At 44.5% G+C, this 16,885-nt stretch overlaps 1 protein-coding gene across 6 annotated transcripts in view; it reads left to right on the top strand.

The window, feature by feature from the left end:
• Nucleotides 1-573: 573 nt before the first annotated feature.
• The window catches only part of LOC115619717 (transducin-like enhancer protein 4), a 100,641-nt gene continuing 84,329 nt past the window's right edge, over nt 574-16,885 (top strand). For 2 of the 6 annotated variants that reach the window (XM_030512459.1, XM_030512456.1), the window contains exons 1-4: nt 574-1,529; nt 1,975-2,072; nt 3,162-3,225; nt 4,623-4,667. In XM_030512459.1, coding sequence (XP_030368319.1) covers nt 1,485-1,529; nt 1,975-2,072; nt 3,162-3,225; nt 4,623-4,667 — 252 coding nt within the window. In that variant the 5' untranslated portion in view covers nt 574-1,484. Of the gene's footprint in view, nt 1,530-1,974; nt 2,073-2,526; nt 2,643-3,161; nt 3,226-4,622; nt 4,668-16,885 lie in introns of those variants that run through there. The other 4 variants (XM_030512460.1, XM_030512457.1, XM_030512461.1 and 1 more) reach the window with 4 other exon arrangements.

The raw sequence follows: 16,885 nt of genomic DNA, 5'->3' as shown, positions 1-16,885 counted from the left end.
GCCCGGAGGAGGGGGGCGCAGCAGCGGCGGCGGCGGCAGCGACAGCCGACACCATCCCACGTTACTTTGATTGACGGCTGAACAAATGTTTCCCCTGTTCGAACGCCGGCGCCGCGGAACGCCGGCGATCTCGAGGCTCCTCCTCGGGCGGCGGGCGAACGGGCGCAGCGAGGCAGGGGGAGCCTCTTGATTGGCTGCGGGCCCGCGTCGCGTCAGGCGCCCACGTGGGGGCCGAGCCCGGGGCCGTCCTCCCCTCCCTCCACCCCCGGGCCCGCATGCCCATTTGTCAGCGGCGAAATGATGGGCATTAATACAGAACGGCGATTAATGTGCGGCCGCCGCCGATTGGTCGCCGGCGACGCCCTCCATGGGCGGAGCGGCCGAGGGGGCGCGGGAGGGGGGGTACGGGAGGCGGCGCGATGGCCGCCGGGAGTTGAAGTCCTGTGCTCGGTGGCGGGCGGGCAGAGCGGGGAGCGGTGCCGCCGGGAGGACTGCGGCTCCCAGGGTGCCCCGCGGCGGCGGCGGCCCTTCCGGCTGCCTGAATATGTATCAGAATGTTAATGACGAGTCCCGGCTAAATTTGGTCAAAGGAGTCACCGCGCCACAGCCGGCTGTGCGAGCGGTGCGGAGCGGCGGCGGGCAGGGCCCGGACGGAACGGACCGGGCAGGGCTGCGCCGGGCGGGGCAGGGCTGGAGCGCACCGGACCGAAGCGGACCGGGCACAGGGCTCCGTCCTGCGTGGCGCTGCCGCTGCCACTTACCGGAGTTTCGAAAGGCGAGGAGGGGGAAAAGAAAAAAAGACATTAATAAAGCAGCCCGGAGCGTGTCTTCTGCTTCATCTTTCCCGCTCTCTTTATATATATATATATATATATATATATTTTAATTAAAACAACAAATAAAAAATCGACAACAAAAACAACGGGAAAAGAGCGGCCCGACAGCGCTGGGGGAGATGCGGTCCGGCCGGTAGCAGCGAGGACCAGCCCGCCACACAAAAGCGCACCGCACCTCCGGGCAGTCGCCTGAGCTGCCCGCCTGAGCCGCCCTTCCCCGCCGGGGCGGCCGCTCCGCCCGGCACCGGCAGAGCCGCCGGCAGCAGTAAAAGTTTGCAGAAGGGGAGAAAACTGCCGGCGGGGATTTCCGCCGGAGCGCGCACCGGCGCCGGCGGAGGGGCTTTCCCCGCCCTCCTCCTCCTCCTGCGCCTCGTCGTCCACCGCCGCACGGGGCTCGCCGCCCGCCGGAGCCCGCGGAGCGGCGGCGCTCGGGAGAGCCGGTCGGCGCCACCCGCTGACCGCCCCCGGGGGATGTGGCAGCGACCCCTGCGCGCCGCGGACGCCGTCGCCGCCGCGCCCCGCTGCTGTCGGCGGTGCCCCGCCAGCCCCCCCGGGGCGGCGAGGCCGGGGCGTCCCTGCCCGCCACCGCCGCGCCTGCAGTGCTGATCCCTGCCGCTCCGGTCGCCAGCGCCCCCCGAAGCGGCGTGGATGATCCGCGACCTGAGCAAGATGTACCCGCAGACCCGGCACCCGGTGAGTGGTGGCGGCGGCTCCGCCGGCAGCGCTCCGGCGCCGGCACCGCGGAGTTGTAGCCATTTTCTTATTGTTGTCCGCCGCGCCGCCGCCGCCCCGGACCGGGGTTGACTCGCCTGTGTTGCCCCCGCCCGGCGGTCCCGGCGACGGACCCGGCGCCCGCCCCGCGTCCCGCAGCGGCGGCCGGTGCAGTGGGTCCTGGCGGCCGACGCCTGCCTCCTCCCGCACAGGCCCTGCTCCGCCGGCAGCCCCGTCGGGGCAGCAGCCAGGGGCGCTTCGGGCATCGCGTCGCCGGCCCGAGGCGGGAGGGCGGCCGGGGACCCGGGGGGAGCTGCGCTTCCGCGGAGCCGGGGGGCAGCGGCGGGCGGGGGGCGGCGGCCGGGCGGGGGGAGCCACAGGCGGGCGAGAGGGGGCGATTAAAAGACCCGCTATTGCTTGCTTGCAGGCTCCTCACCAGCCAGCGCAGCCTTTTAAATTCACCATTTCCGAGTCCTGCGATCGGATTAAGGAGGAGTTTCAGTTTTTGCAGGCTCAGTACCACAGGTAACGCAGCCTACTTTCCCCGAGCCCCGCGCGGGATCGCCGCTCGCCGCGGCGCCGGGATCCCCCAGCGGATCCGGGGCGCGGAGCGGACGCAGCGGAGCCGGGCGCCGCTCCCAAAGCCCCATCCATATGCCGCCGCCGCTCCCGGCTCCCGGGACGGGGGCTTGCAGAGGCCTCGAGCGGCGCGGGGCAAGCGGGTTTTCTTGTTTTCCCCACGCTCCAGTTTGTGATGTTCGGGGTTTTTTTGTTTTGTTTAGGGGTTTGGGATTTTTGTGGCAGGGAGGGGGTGGTGTTGGGGGTTGATGAAAAAATGTGTGGATGTCCTCTCTGCTTTCCTTAAAAATGCCTCTCAGGACACGCATCTTGTCTGGGCTCGGCCCCCTCGCGCCCTTCATTGACATGTCAAGTGCTGATAACCTGGAAGAGAGGCGGCGAGCTATTTCATTATCCTTAGGTGGAAAAGCCTGTGTCCTCAAAGTGACAAGTGACTTCTGGCAGGATTGCTTAGCGGGCTTCCGAAAACAAGCAAACAAAAAAACCCCAACAGCGGAGGTGTTCGTGTTTACCATGGTATTCCATAAATTTCCTGCCGTGTTTTCCTTGCAGTTCTGTCGTCAGAAAAAAAAAAAAAAAAAAAAAATCCATCAACTTTTTGCTCCTTGAAGTGGTGATACGCGTTTTGATTCCTCTGTGGGTTGAGTGAAAGCAAGAAGTGTCTCTAAAACTCTTCCCAATAAAAACTCCAAACCCCATATTATGGATTTGTAAGTGGCTTCTCAAGCTTAAGTGTTGTAGGTGTGAACCCCTGCGTGCTTCTTCTGTGAACTAGTGTTGGGTTTATTTAGTTGGAGAAAAATACCCTCCCATGTACTGTATGCAGTTTGCTTAGATGAGGATGAGGATATTGCACAGTGTCTCTTGAAAGAGGAAAAGTACAGACCCCACCCTGAACTCCCAAGCAAGAGCTGGAATGTGCGTTTCTGTTTGTGTGTTGGAGAAATGCTTGAAAAGGGGAGTAACCTGTGTTCAGAAGAATGTCGGGTTTGTGTTATGAAGTACCCATGCTTTTCCTTTTTATGTCTTGAACAGTTTAAAGCTAGAATGTGAAAAACTGGCCAGTGAGAAGACAGAGATGCAGCGACATTATGTCATGGTAAGCAAGCTGCATAACAAATTCAAAATGTCTATTAGCTTGGTATACTGAGACCGAAATACGTTCGCATTGCTGGAGGCGAACAGAAAGATTATAGTAGCGCTGCTGTTGTTCAGGTTACATCAGTGCTTCCATTATAAATCCTTAGTTTCAGGGGTTTTTAACTTGTTTGCTGCAGTTAGTTTCTGTGCGAAACCTGCTTTTTAGCCTTTCTCAGCAACTGGGAATGTCTCTTCTGGATGCTAGCAGATTACTTGTCAGCCCTTTAAAGCTGTGAACAACTTTAGTAGTGTACCTGGGGATGATGTTTTCACTTTTGCTGACTTCTCCCAACGATTGTATCTCTGTAAATCGGTTTGGGATAATATTTTTTTCTGTGAAGGGAGTAAGCCAAAATTGCACTTGTACGGATAAAAACCCAAAGCCTACTTCTCAGAAGAACTGCTGTACCTGGGCAGCTGGTTCATTGTTTACCTGAATTCAGAATGGCAGGGATCTCAGCTGTGAAAGGGATTTCCTCAATGGTTGTGGTCTGCCTGGTTAAATAATGTGCATAGGAAGGTATCTCTAAATACATAATTGGATGATGGATCATGATGACTCCAGAGGAGCTCTTGCTCTCTGTTCTCCTGTACATCTATGAGCGATTAGCTGTTTTCCACGTGTACGTGATAAATAATGCTCTTCGTATTCACAAGACGAGTAAATAACCTTGAAAAATTCTTAACCAAGAGCGCAGGCAAATGTTAAGGCTCACAGTTGTCTTTTTGATCCCTAATATACCTAAGTCTTGGGGATTGCTTGGTGCGAACATTACACACTGAATGGAGATCCATGCAATACTCGAGCACAACAGGGCATAGTTAGATTGGTGTTATCTCCTTTGGCTCTGACTTTACGTGCTCTTATTTTTTTTGCAACTTCACTATTTAATTGCAGAATTTTGTGTGTTTAATTTAAAATACTGAATAACCGGTCTGTTAGACATTGCTGATTTATATGTGTGTCTGGCTTCAAGCACTTTGGGTGTTTTTTTGGCATCTTTTATGTGTGCTAGGAAATAAAATCTTGAGCATTTTCTGTGTGGCTTTTTTTCTGCTTCTATCCTTAACTCTGGTTGTGATTACTTTTTGTGATTTTTTGTTGTCTGGGTGTTTTTGCTTGTTTTATGGCTGTTTTTTGTAAATTTTCCACAAAACAATGTAGATAAAGCAAAAAAGTGTGTGTGTGGGGAAAAGGTTGCTGTGAAATGCTCTTTTGAATTCCAGGAACTCTTCAAGGCCAATAAATGTTTGTAAGTCTGTATGTCCTTGTACAGATGATGTTTGATTCAAAGTGATTTTTCGCATAGTTTTCACAATTGCAAGGTCTAATAAAGTAATTTTCTTCTTTCTTAGTATTATGAGATGTCATATGGGCTGAATATAGAGATGCATAAACAGGTAGGTAGATAATTTGTTTTGTGTAAGAATGCTCTATATAATTCTCCTGTCAATCTTAAAACATATGTCTGTTCTGTGTGACATGCTTTAATTGCATGCTTGAGTGTACTGGATATTTTTTTGTACTTAACATGGCGCTGAAGCCTCAGCCTTGTGCATGGTGTACGGGCTCTGCGTAGGTTATCGTCTTGGCTACGAGTTATGTGTTACTTGGTTGACTTTCCATATGCAATCTCCACACCCGCAAGGGATCCTGTACTGCATGGCGAGGGTGTATATGTGTGGGTTTGGGTATGTGGGTTGTGCCTTCAGATCTGTCTGACCTTGAACTTCCAGGCTTTACTTTTTGGGATGATAACGACATGATGAAGGCATATTAGGTGTCAAAGGAGTTGCATTTGTGTATAGAAAAGACTGTTCGCTTTGGTGAACCTGAGCTGATTTAAGCTGGAGCTACAAAAGCAATTGATGCACAGCTATGTTCTTGTTTTCCTCAGGCTGGTACTTGGATCTTTGTCCAAAACCAGTGTCTTGGCATCTCAAACACAAGAGTAAATGAGCTTTCTGCAAGGACATTAGCATAGCATCATAGAATGCTTTGGGTTGGAAGGGACCTTAAAGATCATCCTGTTCCAACCCACCTGCCATGAGCAGGGACACCGTCCACTACACCAGCTTGCTGAAAGCCCCGTCCAGCCTGGCCTTGAACACTGCCAGGGATGGGGCATCCACAATTGCTCTGGACAACTTGTGCCAGTGCCTCACCACCCTCACAGTAAAGAATTTCTTCCTAATATCTAATCTAAATTTACCTTCTTTCAGTTTAAAGCCATAACCTCTTGTCCTATCCTTACAGGCCCTTGTTAAGCAGTCACTCTGCAGCTTTCTTGTAGGACCCCTTTAGGTACTGGAAGGCTGCTCTCAGTTTTGTCCCTCGAAGTCTAGCACTTAGACCAAGATGAGCAGGAGATTAATCAGATGGAACATGGTAGTGTAAATCAGAGTTTATTATTCGATAATGTGTGTTTTTAATCTCTCTAGAGGAGAATTAATTAAATATCTGACCTCTTTTCCAGTGAGGGAAGTTTTTATATGGTGGAGTTAATAGTGACAACTCATTTTAGTGAACCGTTGAGCAATTTGCCAGCGTTGCTGGGGAGTATAAGCTGCAGAAATAAATGGTTGGATGGGAGAAGAAAGACCATCTGAAAATTGGTTCGTATACGTTTCTGTTCAAAGTTAGGGATTTGGAACTTCTCTGGGTTGTGGAAATAGGATTTCATTGTCTTGTTGAGAGCAGACATAGAAGTCAAATGTGGGGGTTTTTCATGTTATTTATTATTTATTATATTTTGTATTCCATTAGCATCCCAAATGCCAGAGTACTGATTAGGGTCATTTGCGCTAGATGGAATACAAATATGAAGACAGTGCGATTTCCTGCCACAAAGCATTTTGCATCTGCAGCTCCAAACTTAGGGGACCGTGTATATATGTGTTATTTTACAGACATGTATGTAGACCTGTTGATTTCAAATGCCCACCTTACAGATACCGTGAAGACTCCACAAGAGCGTTTAACAAATAGTTGAGAGGAGGAGGCTGTGACTGCAGCTGATCAGATTGTACGTACATGATGTCTCTCTGGACCTGATTCAGGTCGCGGGTGTTGGTGGAAAGACTTGTCACTGACTCAGAGGTGTTCGGTCTGTTCTCAAATGAATAGCCAAGATTGTTTCCGGTCCCATTAAAAATAAATACATAAAATCACTAAAGTTGGAGATACTGAAACAATTCCCAAAGACCAGAGTCCTTACAGGCCACCAATGTAGCAAATTCTTACAGGCATTTGAAAGCAAGCATTGCAGTCAAACTTGTTTATATTTCTAGATACCCTGTTTTTACAGCAGTTAGATATATGTAGATGTACGTTGTCTGCACAAAATTGGGTCGGACAAAATCAGCTTGAAAATGCAATGTGGAATTAAATTGTTTTAAGCAGGAGAAAAAAACCCCACAGCAAAAGCCCGTTTAACTTTTAATTTCTGAATGGTTTACTTCAGGAATTGTGTGTGAAGTTATGATGATGGAGTCATCAGTGATATTCTGGAGAAATTAAATACTTAGTTACAACTAAGTGTGGGGATTACAAAGGACTGAGTTTTAATTAAACGCCCTTTTTCATTACTGTTCAGTCTGTTCAAATTAGTAGTTTAAGTTCGTACTTTCATGCAGAGCGCTTAAATATTTTGTCAGATGTTGATTCAAATTAGCTGTGGCTAAGAAACTTGTTCTCTATCATTCTTAAATCTGATACCAATTTCCTATCTCTCTACTCCCCTTCTATTGCCACAGAATTGTGGTTTTTTTCATTTCTCCTCTTGCTTCAGCAACTGCAAAATGTTTCCCATCTTGCCTTATGATCACAGTGTTAGCGTCCAGTTTGGTATATTACATAGGTAGCGTTGATTGCTTCATTTGATTGTGTATGAGGCTTTCTTAGTCTTCCACCTTAAATTCCCCTCTCTTCCTCTTCCATCCCTGAATTTTACTCGGCTGAAAATGAGCAATTCACCCTCTTTTTTTTTCCTATTTTTTTCTTTCTTCTTTTTTTTTTTTTTTTATTTCTCCTCCCCCCAGCTTTCTAAATTCAATCATATCCAAAATCCTGAGGGCAGTTTATCACATTATGAAATACAGACAGCCTTTCAAACCACCTACTTATTATATTTTCTTTCTTTTTTTTCACTTTAGCACAGAGGCATATCTGTCTTTCTTTGTTTTTCTGGGCAGACAGCCTTGGTTCCTCTCAGGTTCTTTTCCAGATGTACTCGCTGGATGCCCTTGTAATGGAAAGCAGGCAATAATGCAGTGAAGTTGCCCTTCGGCGTAATTGGGCCTAGTTCTCAAGATCAGGTTAGGCTTATTCACTTATTAGATTTGCGTCTCAAAGGGTTCAAGAGCCCGACTCCCTGGAGTCCTTGGAAGTACCCTAGTAATTGGTGGCCCTGATATTTGAAACCTTTGTGTATTTTTCTGTTAAAGCTTCTGTTCTTCTTGGCTGCTCCCAGCCAAAGAGTATTTATTTTTAGAGAAATTTTTCACTGGAACAGAAAATGATGGCTGTGATGGAGTCATGACTCTGTGACTTAGCAAATTGATAAAAGGATAAACGTGCAGAGAGCAGTGGTAGTGAGTGTGCCTATGTGTCTGGGGGGCAAAGGGGAGGAGGGGAAGAGCATTTCTTTTCCCACTCCTCGTGTGATGCTCATCATCAGTCATCCTGTGTTGATTTTGATAGAAGACTATTAAAGTGAAACCTATGGAGAATTTGTCATTCTGAAAGGAAAGCTAATGTGATTAGTACCAATTAAAGTACATTTAGTAAATTGGATTTAATCTTAATTAGGCCTGCATAATGTTGCCAATTTTTAACAATTATGTTTGAGAACATAATTAATTTAAATTTTGGTAACTGAGTAAATAGCATTAGACTGGTAGAATTAGTCACTTGTATTTATTTTTTTTTTTAAAGACAAGTGTGGGGTATGTTATGACATGTGGTGTTATAGCCTAAAATACTAAGCTAATTTTTGGTATTCTGTACTAGGATCAATAGAGCTTCAAAACAGAGAGAGTCTGGAAAAAAAGGCAGAGTTGGGGGTTTTGGGGCCGCAGGATGAACAGATACTTCCCTACAGTTTCAAATTTCAATATTAGCATATATATCAATGTTTGAGTGTGGTCTGAAGATGCCCATTTCTTACTAAGTTGCTTTTTTAATGTTCGTTTTTAAGAAGCTCAGCTGGTAGTTTATGAATGAATAGCTGACGTGCTGGTTTGTGTTTCTAATCTACTGTTGCTACTTGGTGGTGGTCATTTGGTTTAATTTCTGAAATAAGGCTGTGTTAATGTTATGGTAAACAGTTTATTTAAATTGCTGTAATCAAACATGCTTGCTGAAGGTTTTAATTCAGCATTGTAATTATAAGTGTCTGTATTTGGCTACAGACAACAGGTATTTGTGGATGGGATTGATGGAAAGCATAAATAGGATACAGCATTCACTTTTTACTTCGATTAAGGTTTTTCGGAGGTGGCAATGCATGTATTCTGAGTTGCTGTTTTTGGTTAGACCTCTGTCTTTAAACTAATTCACATGCTAGAATGTTGGATTTCAGCATTTTTGGGAAAATTCAGGTCTTTTGAGAAACTGGGTATTAAAAAATAAATGAAATGACTTTTTAAGATCACAGTAAAAAAAAAAAAAAAAAAAAAAAATCAGTCCAGTCCATGTAAATTTTATTACAAGACTTGGGCAACAACCATTTGAGTGCTGCTAAAATATTAATTGTATAGAAATGAAAGGGCTCTGCTAGCTGATAGGATATCATAATCATACCTGCAGTAGTCGATGGTAAATGATGATAAATGGCATTAGGAACCTTTTAGCAAACTGTAATAACTACGAGGAGGGAAGCAGTATGGATTTGCATTGTATCTGATACCCTCTAGCACCAAGTGGATTGCCAATACTGCTTGTTTAGCATTTTCTAAGTGCAATAGGATATTGATTTCTGACTTACAAGGAACGGCTCTATTTTCACCATTGAAAAGTATTGCAGGTTGTTAAGAAGAAATTGACTTGAAGAGGCCTGACTGCTGCCCATCATGAACCAAATAAAGCAAAACTGCCGAAGCATGGTGGAGCAGCAAGATGGGGCCCTCAGCAATTTGTTGCTATTAATTTACCATGCTCGACAGCAAATCAATCGGCATCTACTTCATCTGCTGGAGAAGATGCTGTCCAGGGCAGATAAAAGGCCCTGCATGGTACAGGGAATAGACTGGATTGGCCAAACGGAGGCTGCAGTTAACGTGTAAATAAGTGAAATCAAGGCCACTGTTGCCAAGAAAGCTGTTTTTAATTAGGTTGGGGCTTTATAGTGAGCTATTTAAGAAAGTAGTATGGAGAGTAAGGGCAGATTTATTGCTGACTTAGTTAAGATATGGGCTGTATGACATCCCAGCCTTGAGCCTGCTTGCTGCTTAAGCCTTAGTAAATTATTTTGGTAAAGGGGTAAAGATGGGAATCAGTTCATTTAATTTAGGGCAGAATTTTGACCGGTTTTCATCTTCACGGCCATAAAATGCATACATCACAGAGAAGCGGTTTGTGTATGCACTACCTCTGTAACGGAAAAATACTCTTTTTTTCTCACTTTTTTTATTTTTTTTCTCCCCAATGGTCTGGGCTTGGCATGAATATGTTTGCATGCATTTGTGCACATTTGTTTCAACCCATTCAGTAGTTGAGTGTATATTGTCTTCCATTTGAAGAATAGCTGGAGAGCCAGCTAAAATTATACTGGATGAATTTGCTCTCCATTATAAACAGTATGAAAGATTTAATAGAGATACAGGCAGTGGGTAGTCAGAACTGAACTGGAAATCTTCAAAATGAAAGAGATTAGAAGCGAAATTTTGAAGACTGCAGCTCACACAGGACTATTAAGGAGGAAGAGGAAAACAAGTGGCTTTTCCATTAAAGTCGTAAAATGTAAAAAATAGGCCGTCAAATCAGTTTGACAACTGAGGCTTGTTTGTCCCAGTTTTAGGTTATTTAGCCTCTGAAGCCAGCAGAAAAGCTTAGAAGCTTATGAATAGTTAGAAAATGTATTATTCTGCAGTTAAAGCAGAAACCTTTTACTTGATAATAACTGCGAAGTTCTGAAACAAGATTCTGCGGTTTCTTTTTCCTCATGGTACAGATATTAGATAGCCTTTGTGTGGAGAGGTCTTGTTAATTACTGTGGAGTTTGTTGTTGACGCTTCTCTGCGAGTTACTGTTGAAATAACCTTGTTCCCCCTGCAACTGTACAATAACATGCATGTGGACAAGGACTTCCATTTCGCCCTCCTTTTGCTGTTCATAAGCAAAGTGTCGTTTTCTCCCACTTGTTTTGGCAATTCAGACAGATGCTTAAGACACAGGAAGTAGCACAAAACATGCTGAGCAAACTTTTAAATTAAGACATATGCTCTGTTTTTACTGGCAAAAGGCTGTGCTCTACAGTGCTTAAACATAAAAGCATTTCCCTGTCTTTGAAAGAGGCTAATTGCCGTGATGCTGCCTCACTGACTGTGTTAGTTTATGAGTCCACTTGTAATTACAGAGAGGGCCAGTGCTGACTCTGCGGTTAGAGTTGCCTAACACCTTCCCCCATAAAAAGATCTTGCAAGTTGTTTTTTCTTTTTTTCTCTCTCCTTTCTTTTTTCTTTTTGAATGCCAGAAGCTCTCATAAGTGACACCGTTGAGGTGAAAAGCCCCAGCCCCTCTGGAGCAGCGGTGGGGTGAGGGAAAGCAGAGGAAGAGAGAGGTGGTGTGGACCTCCGGGGCGGGAAGCCTCCTCCCGCCTGGCTCGGCTGCTGGCTCTTTGGATTAGCCAACCCGGCTGGAAACTCAGTCATAAGGCTCCCGCTGAACAGTCAGAACTTACTGCCCTCCAGGAGAGGGAAGCTGTGTCACCATTTTGTACATTGTAACTTCTGCACCATTTTGTGATGAGAGATTTGCTTGCCTTTTGAGCGCAAAAAAGAAGTGCTGAGGTCATTCAGCACAGGAAAAAAAACTAATTAGCAGGTAGATTTCAAAGTGAGGTATCAGGATGCTGGGATGCCCGAGCCTTACAGTGTTTGCGTAAGGTTGATCCTGCCCCATTGTGTCTGTGCATCGTGGTGCAGGTTTCAGTTACACACGCACTGATCTCATTACCAGTTTTCCTAGAGGACCTCTTTCAGTGCACGAAATGCATTAGGAAAGTAGAATTAAGGCTGCAGAGGTGACTAAATCTGGCTTGAAAATGTCTGGCTGCTTGGTTTAGGAACTGAAATAACTTTAAACATAAGGATTCAGGCATGTGAAATAATTGCCATTGTAAGCTCCTCAAGGCAGGGATTCTGATTTTGCGTTATGTTACAGAAAGTGAAGGAGTTGCTCGCTCATGTCAGTCACAGCGTATACTGTGCATTAAACCCAGGAAACAGATTTTGTGACAGAAGCTGTCCAAAGTTGAGAATTCAAAATTATCAATTTGGTTTTACTTTTATAGTTTATTTTTTTAATGAGAAAATGTGATGTACTGCTTGTTGATGTAAGAGAGAAGTGGGCTTATCAGATAGATGAGCCAGTCTGTGAACAGTGATTGTGATTGTTACAGAAGTCACCTCTTTTGCTGTCTGCAGATTGAGCACATCTTGTCACTGACTTTCGGAAAACCTATTTAGCCACAAGGTACAGCAGGAGCAGAACAAAGATGATAATGTGAAACACAGGATGTATAAACTGATACTTACAGTAACTAACAGACAATATACTTGAAGCCGAACCTATCTATACTCAAGAAATGCTATTTTATGAAAGAAACTGAATGTTTGAATGAAAAATTAAGAATATCTGTTTGCCTCTATGTTTATCTGTATATTTTTGCACCTTTTGTCTACTTTCAAAATGATATTTTTACAGTTCCGCTGGTATCTTGAAGTACTACTTCTGTAATTTTTTTTCCCCTTTTTATTGTTTATCTTAGTGGTGGCACAAACCCTGTAGGTCAGTGTAGCAGGAAGCTTTTTGGCATAATGTCAAGAGCATGTGTCCATATCTTTTAATAATATTTTTTTAAAAATATAACTGGAATATGTCACAAATAATAAACAGAACTCTAAATAGTGCTTTCTTGCCTGCGTGGATAGGATTTTGACGTAAGGAATCATCTTTCGACGCCCAGGACAGGTACATAATGCTCTTGTATTGAACGCTGTGGTGTTACGGCTGAGAAGTTTAAATGTGCAAATGTCAGGCATGTCAAAGTTATAGTCCCCACAGTAAACTTGAATTGATCTCTTTATGGTTATGTGTTTGTATGGTATGCTGTATTGCCAACTCCAAATGTTAAATCATGCCAGTCCCCAGAAAATCATGAGAGTGGCTTACAATTAATCATGAGATAATAATAAAATTGGGGTTCTTTGTATTTCCCTTCTAATTTTAAGCTGTAAGGCTGTGCTTGGCTTACATTTCCTAGGTTTTCACCAGTATTCTGCCATAAATTTTTTTCAGGGGAGCTGGGTATGAGATACAGCTGGCAACTTTTTGTCACAATTTCTTACTCTTGGGAAATATGTGAGGTGCACCCTCCTAAGTAAAAATAATAATTAAAAATATGTACATATTCTTTCTGTAATTGCTCATGAAGTTTTTGTGGATTATATATTGTAAGATGGCACAGATAAGCTGGTGGCAGCTCCCCTTTCTGTATTAGAAGGAGAGGGAACATAGGACATAGTTTTGAATGGAGATCTTCTAACTTGGCCTCTCTTACTTGGTCTACTTAAATGGTTTCTCTGCAGGATCTTATACTGCCAGGGGTTTCTGACATTTGCTGGATGAGATTCAGCTTCTTCAAAGGAGAAAAACCTTTCAGTGTTATGTTTGGGATGTGGAACATTGGCAAGGAGAATGTGTGCTTTTCTTTTTTGTGTTTGCTTAGAAACCTCAGCAGAACATCTCACAGTTGAGCAGAAGCCAGAATCTGTCCCCTTCATGATATAAAGAATCTGCAGAAAAATAGGTCCTGCCACTAAGTTTTGTTTGGCATGTGTCATATACTGTGTGCATGTTGTGTATGATCATTGAGAGCATTTAGTTCTTAAAAATGCTGCTCTTTCCTCCATCTTAAATGCAATAAATTTCTCTTGTATTAACTCTATCTGCTTAATGTGTTTGGCTTCTTTTAGTGTCTAAGTGTTCAGAGAATTTGCAAGTGTGAGTAAAACCCTCTGGCCCTGTCCTGTGGTACTCGAGAGAGAAGTGATTGCCCTTGGACTAGGTAGCTGATGATGGAATGGTGCCATATTGAGGGCATATGAGGCTGCTGCTGGGACATCACCTGAGTTTCAGTTACACATGTAGCCAGTGATGCAGATTTACTATGACAGAAGAGTAATTTGGAAAGCAAAGGGGCCTCTTTCCCCTTGTCTTTTCTGCTTTGAACCCCAGATTGACAAATCAAAATACATCAGGGCCAACACATGTGCTCTGCAAATACTTTGTGGAAGATAGTGGTACCTGTAGACAGTGACAGCAAATGCTATTGAAATTTAACACTAACAATTTTAAACCCAGGAACAACAGCAAAAAGGTCTAGCCTGGGTCTGTTGTGTCCTCAGGGCAGTGAGTTTCCTCAAAACTCGCTGTGGGATGTTCGTGGGGTTGCAACAAGAGGCCAAGCAGGGAGTGAGGGAAGAGCAGGTAACCTGAAGCACACTGAGCTGGCACAGTGGTGTGATCCCCCCTTGCAGTGGCTGTGGGGAGGCTTGCATGATGGTGCACAGACGTCAGTGTTTGGAAAGTCTGGTTGCAAGATGTTTTTGGCAGTTGCTCAATGGCTGTAGCTGTCACTTAGCACGTTAATCTGACAGCGCTATTTAATCATAGGGAAAATTGGAGTGAGTTTCTAGCTGGGGGTTGAGGGAAAAGAGGCATTTTGATAACTCTTTATTTCTAACGACTCTTTGCTTCTTGGCAGGAGAGGCGGAACTTTATTTTTGCACATTCTTTATAATGGAGATAGGTAACTGAGGGCTTCCAGGTTAAAATATTTGGATATCTGGTTAACCTGTCCATCTCAGTAACTTCTTTCTGGTGGTCAACCAATTACTCCTATTTAGTGTTTCATTCAAATTTTACCTCTTAAAACCATGGGGAGAGTGGAGAAGTCACTGAGGAAAGTTTTTACCTTGGCCAACCACTTTTCCTCATTTCTAACTTTCCATAGTGATGAATAAGGAGTTTTCAGCCATGCCTCACAGCTGAAATGCTCCTATGTTGTTGCCTTATTAAGCTTTCCTATTAATGAATGCAAGGGAGACAAAATAACTGTAGAGTACCACAGCTAAGGCTTGAGGAAGGGGGCGCACCTGGACCTGGCAACGCTTTTCTATGTGTTCTCATGAAAGCCGCTTCCCTGAGGGCAGTGCGGTGCCGGGTTTCTGTCGGCATCTTTGGTGGTGTCTCTGACCAGCTTTCTGTCTGCCTTGGGAGATCCTGTGTTGGGTTCGAGGTGGACCAGCCACCATCTCGCTGCTTGGCAGCCAAGTGTCCAGTGGCAGCATGGACTCTGGACATTTTAATTCAGCAGCTGAGCCAAACTGTGTCGTGGTTTGGCATTGAGAGGGATGTGGGGCTCTGCTGCATGTGTACAGCAGCAGCAGGATGGAGGGGTGTGCATTAATACTCATCCTTCTGGAATCACTGTGGGTCTGCAGGAAAAAGTCAGCCTTGGTATGTGTTCTGTTTTCTGCTCTGGATACGTGCAGGTGCCTACGCAGGGCCCTGTCTGCCTTGGATCTGGGAAAGAGGCCATTTTTAATTTAAAGCATGTGACAGATGATTACCAGTTGTGGTTTCTCTGTCTGCAGGCTCATGCTCTGCAGCACTTTGTGAAAGTCCCTTAACATTTCTGTGCCTTTGTCTCCCTCTGAAGCAGTGATGATACTTACATGACGGGGAGTAATCTGAGATTTGATTTGTTAACATCCATTATTAGATGAGAGGCTCTAGAAAATCACAGAATATTGAATGAATATGTCTTTGCTGTGGAGGGAAGAGGACTCCTTCCAAACCTGTGTTCGCTCTGTAACAAAGTCCAGCAGTTCCTTAACTGCTATGGGATTTCCTTTGTTCCTGTGCCACAGAGGTTACCAGGAGATAACACTAAAGATACTTGAGTTGTCCTTCTGCCTGCTATTCTGTTATTTGTATTTGAAGATAAAAGTTGGAAATAGAGGGTGGTCTTGCGATAACATTTGGAGAAGGAAAGCAAATAGAATAAGGCCAAAGCTGGCCAAAATGCTTATGCTGGATTTTTGGTTTGAGGGAGGAGGCAGAGAACAAGGAATGATTAGAGGGAGCTCATAAATTGGTTTTCTTCTCACGTCTCTTACTTCCCTGCAGTACCATTCACTCTGTATGACAACCATCCACTTTCACAGTGCCCCCTTTGAAAGATGGCACTGTGCTTGTGTAAAAGAGAGTCAGCTACACCACCACTACTGTCTGCTTTCTGTAATTTTATAAAGCATGTGACAAGATACAAAGTAGGTGCCTCTTCTTGAAATACCAGTCCATAGCATTTGAATAACACAAGATTGGAAAGGCTTTCTGCATAAAATACACCCTGTATGTTTGTGTCAGTGTGATAACAAGGGATAGACTGTGTATTCTTATACTCAATTTAACCACTAGGCTTTCTGTTCTAATTGTAGAAAGCTGTTGCAGTCTAAGCACATTGCTTATTTACAGTTTTTATCAGTCCCTCTTGATTTCTGGGGACAAACTGTATGTTTTCTTTCTCAGTCTTGTCCCAAACAACAACTACAACAACAAAATCCAAGCATTTATGAGAGTTTCTGGCATATTTGTTGCTTTAAAACATCATCAGTGAAATAAACACCCGCTTCTCCAAACATCGAAGGACTTTCTATGTCAGAGTTACTTGTTACGTATTTGCCTATATGCAAATATGGAGGTGTTACTCGTGAAAAGTAAATTGTGTATAAGCTCTTGGTTTAATTAATTCAAGAGTGATGTCCTGCTTCCTTTGCACCTCTTCACTTCCATGTGCTTTTAGAGATAGCTATTAAAGAAAACAAAGGTAATAATGGTTCTTCAATGTGGACAACATGAGGAGAAAGGCATTTTCTATGCCTCTCTACAAGATTCTCAGTTCTCCCTCTCACAGCATTCCCTGGTTTATGTCTGCAGACTGGTGACACCAAAGCATGCATCCTGTTTCACTTGTTGGCAAGCGCAAGAAAAAAGTTTTACAATTCTGTGCCTGTGGCATCCTGGAAATTTCTGGGAAATGGTTTGTTTCTGACATGTTTTCTAAAGCCACATTTGACTCAGGATGGCAATTGTTCTTATTCTTACGCTTGATTATGTAGACGGAGATGTAATGAGCAACAGCACTACAAGATTGTACAAGAAGAGAGCCCCTACAAGCACACATGTGCAGTGTTTTTTTTCTGAGGTGGTAGGTTTCCACTTGAAGGTGGGTTTTCAAACATGTACAAGATGCTTTTCAAACTAAGATTAGCAGCCTTGCTATTGCATACTTTCAAAACCTACCTCTGTAGAAAGACTTAAGATTTTCCTT

Source organism: Strigops habroptila, chromosome Z, assembly GCF_004027225.2.
Source record: "Strigops habroptila isolate Jane chromosome Z, bStrHab1.2.pri, whole genome shotgun sequence".
NCBI lineage: Eukaryota > Metazoa > Chordata > Aves > Psittaciformes > Psittacidae > Strigops > Strigops habroptila.
The sequence above is the reverse complement of the archived record's forward strand: the minus strand, read 5'-3'. Positions and strand labels throughout refer to the sequence as shown.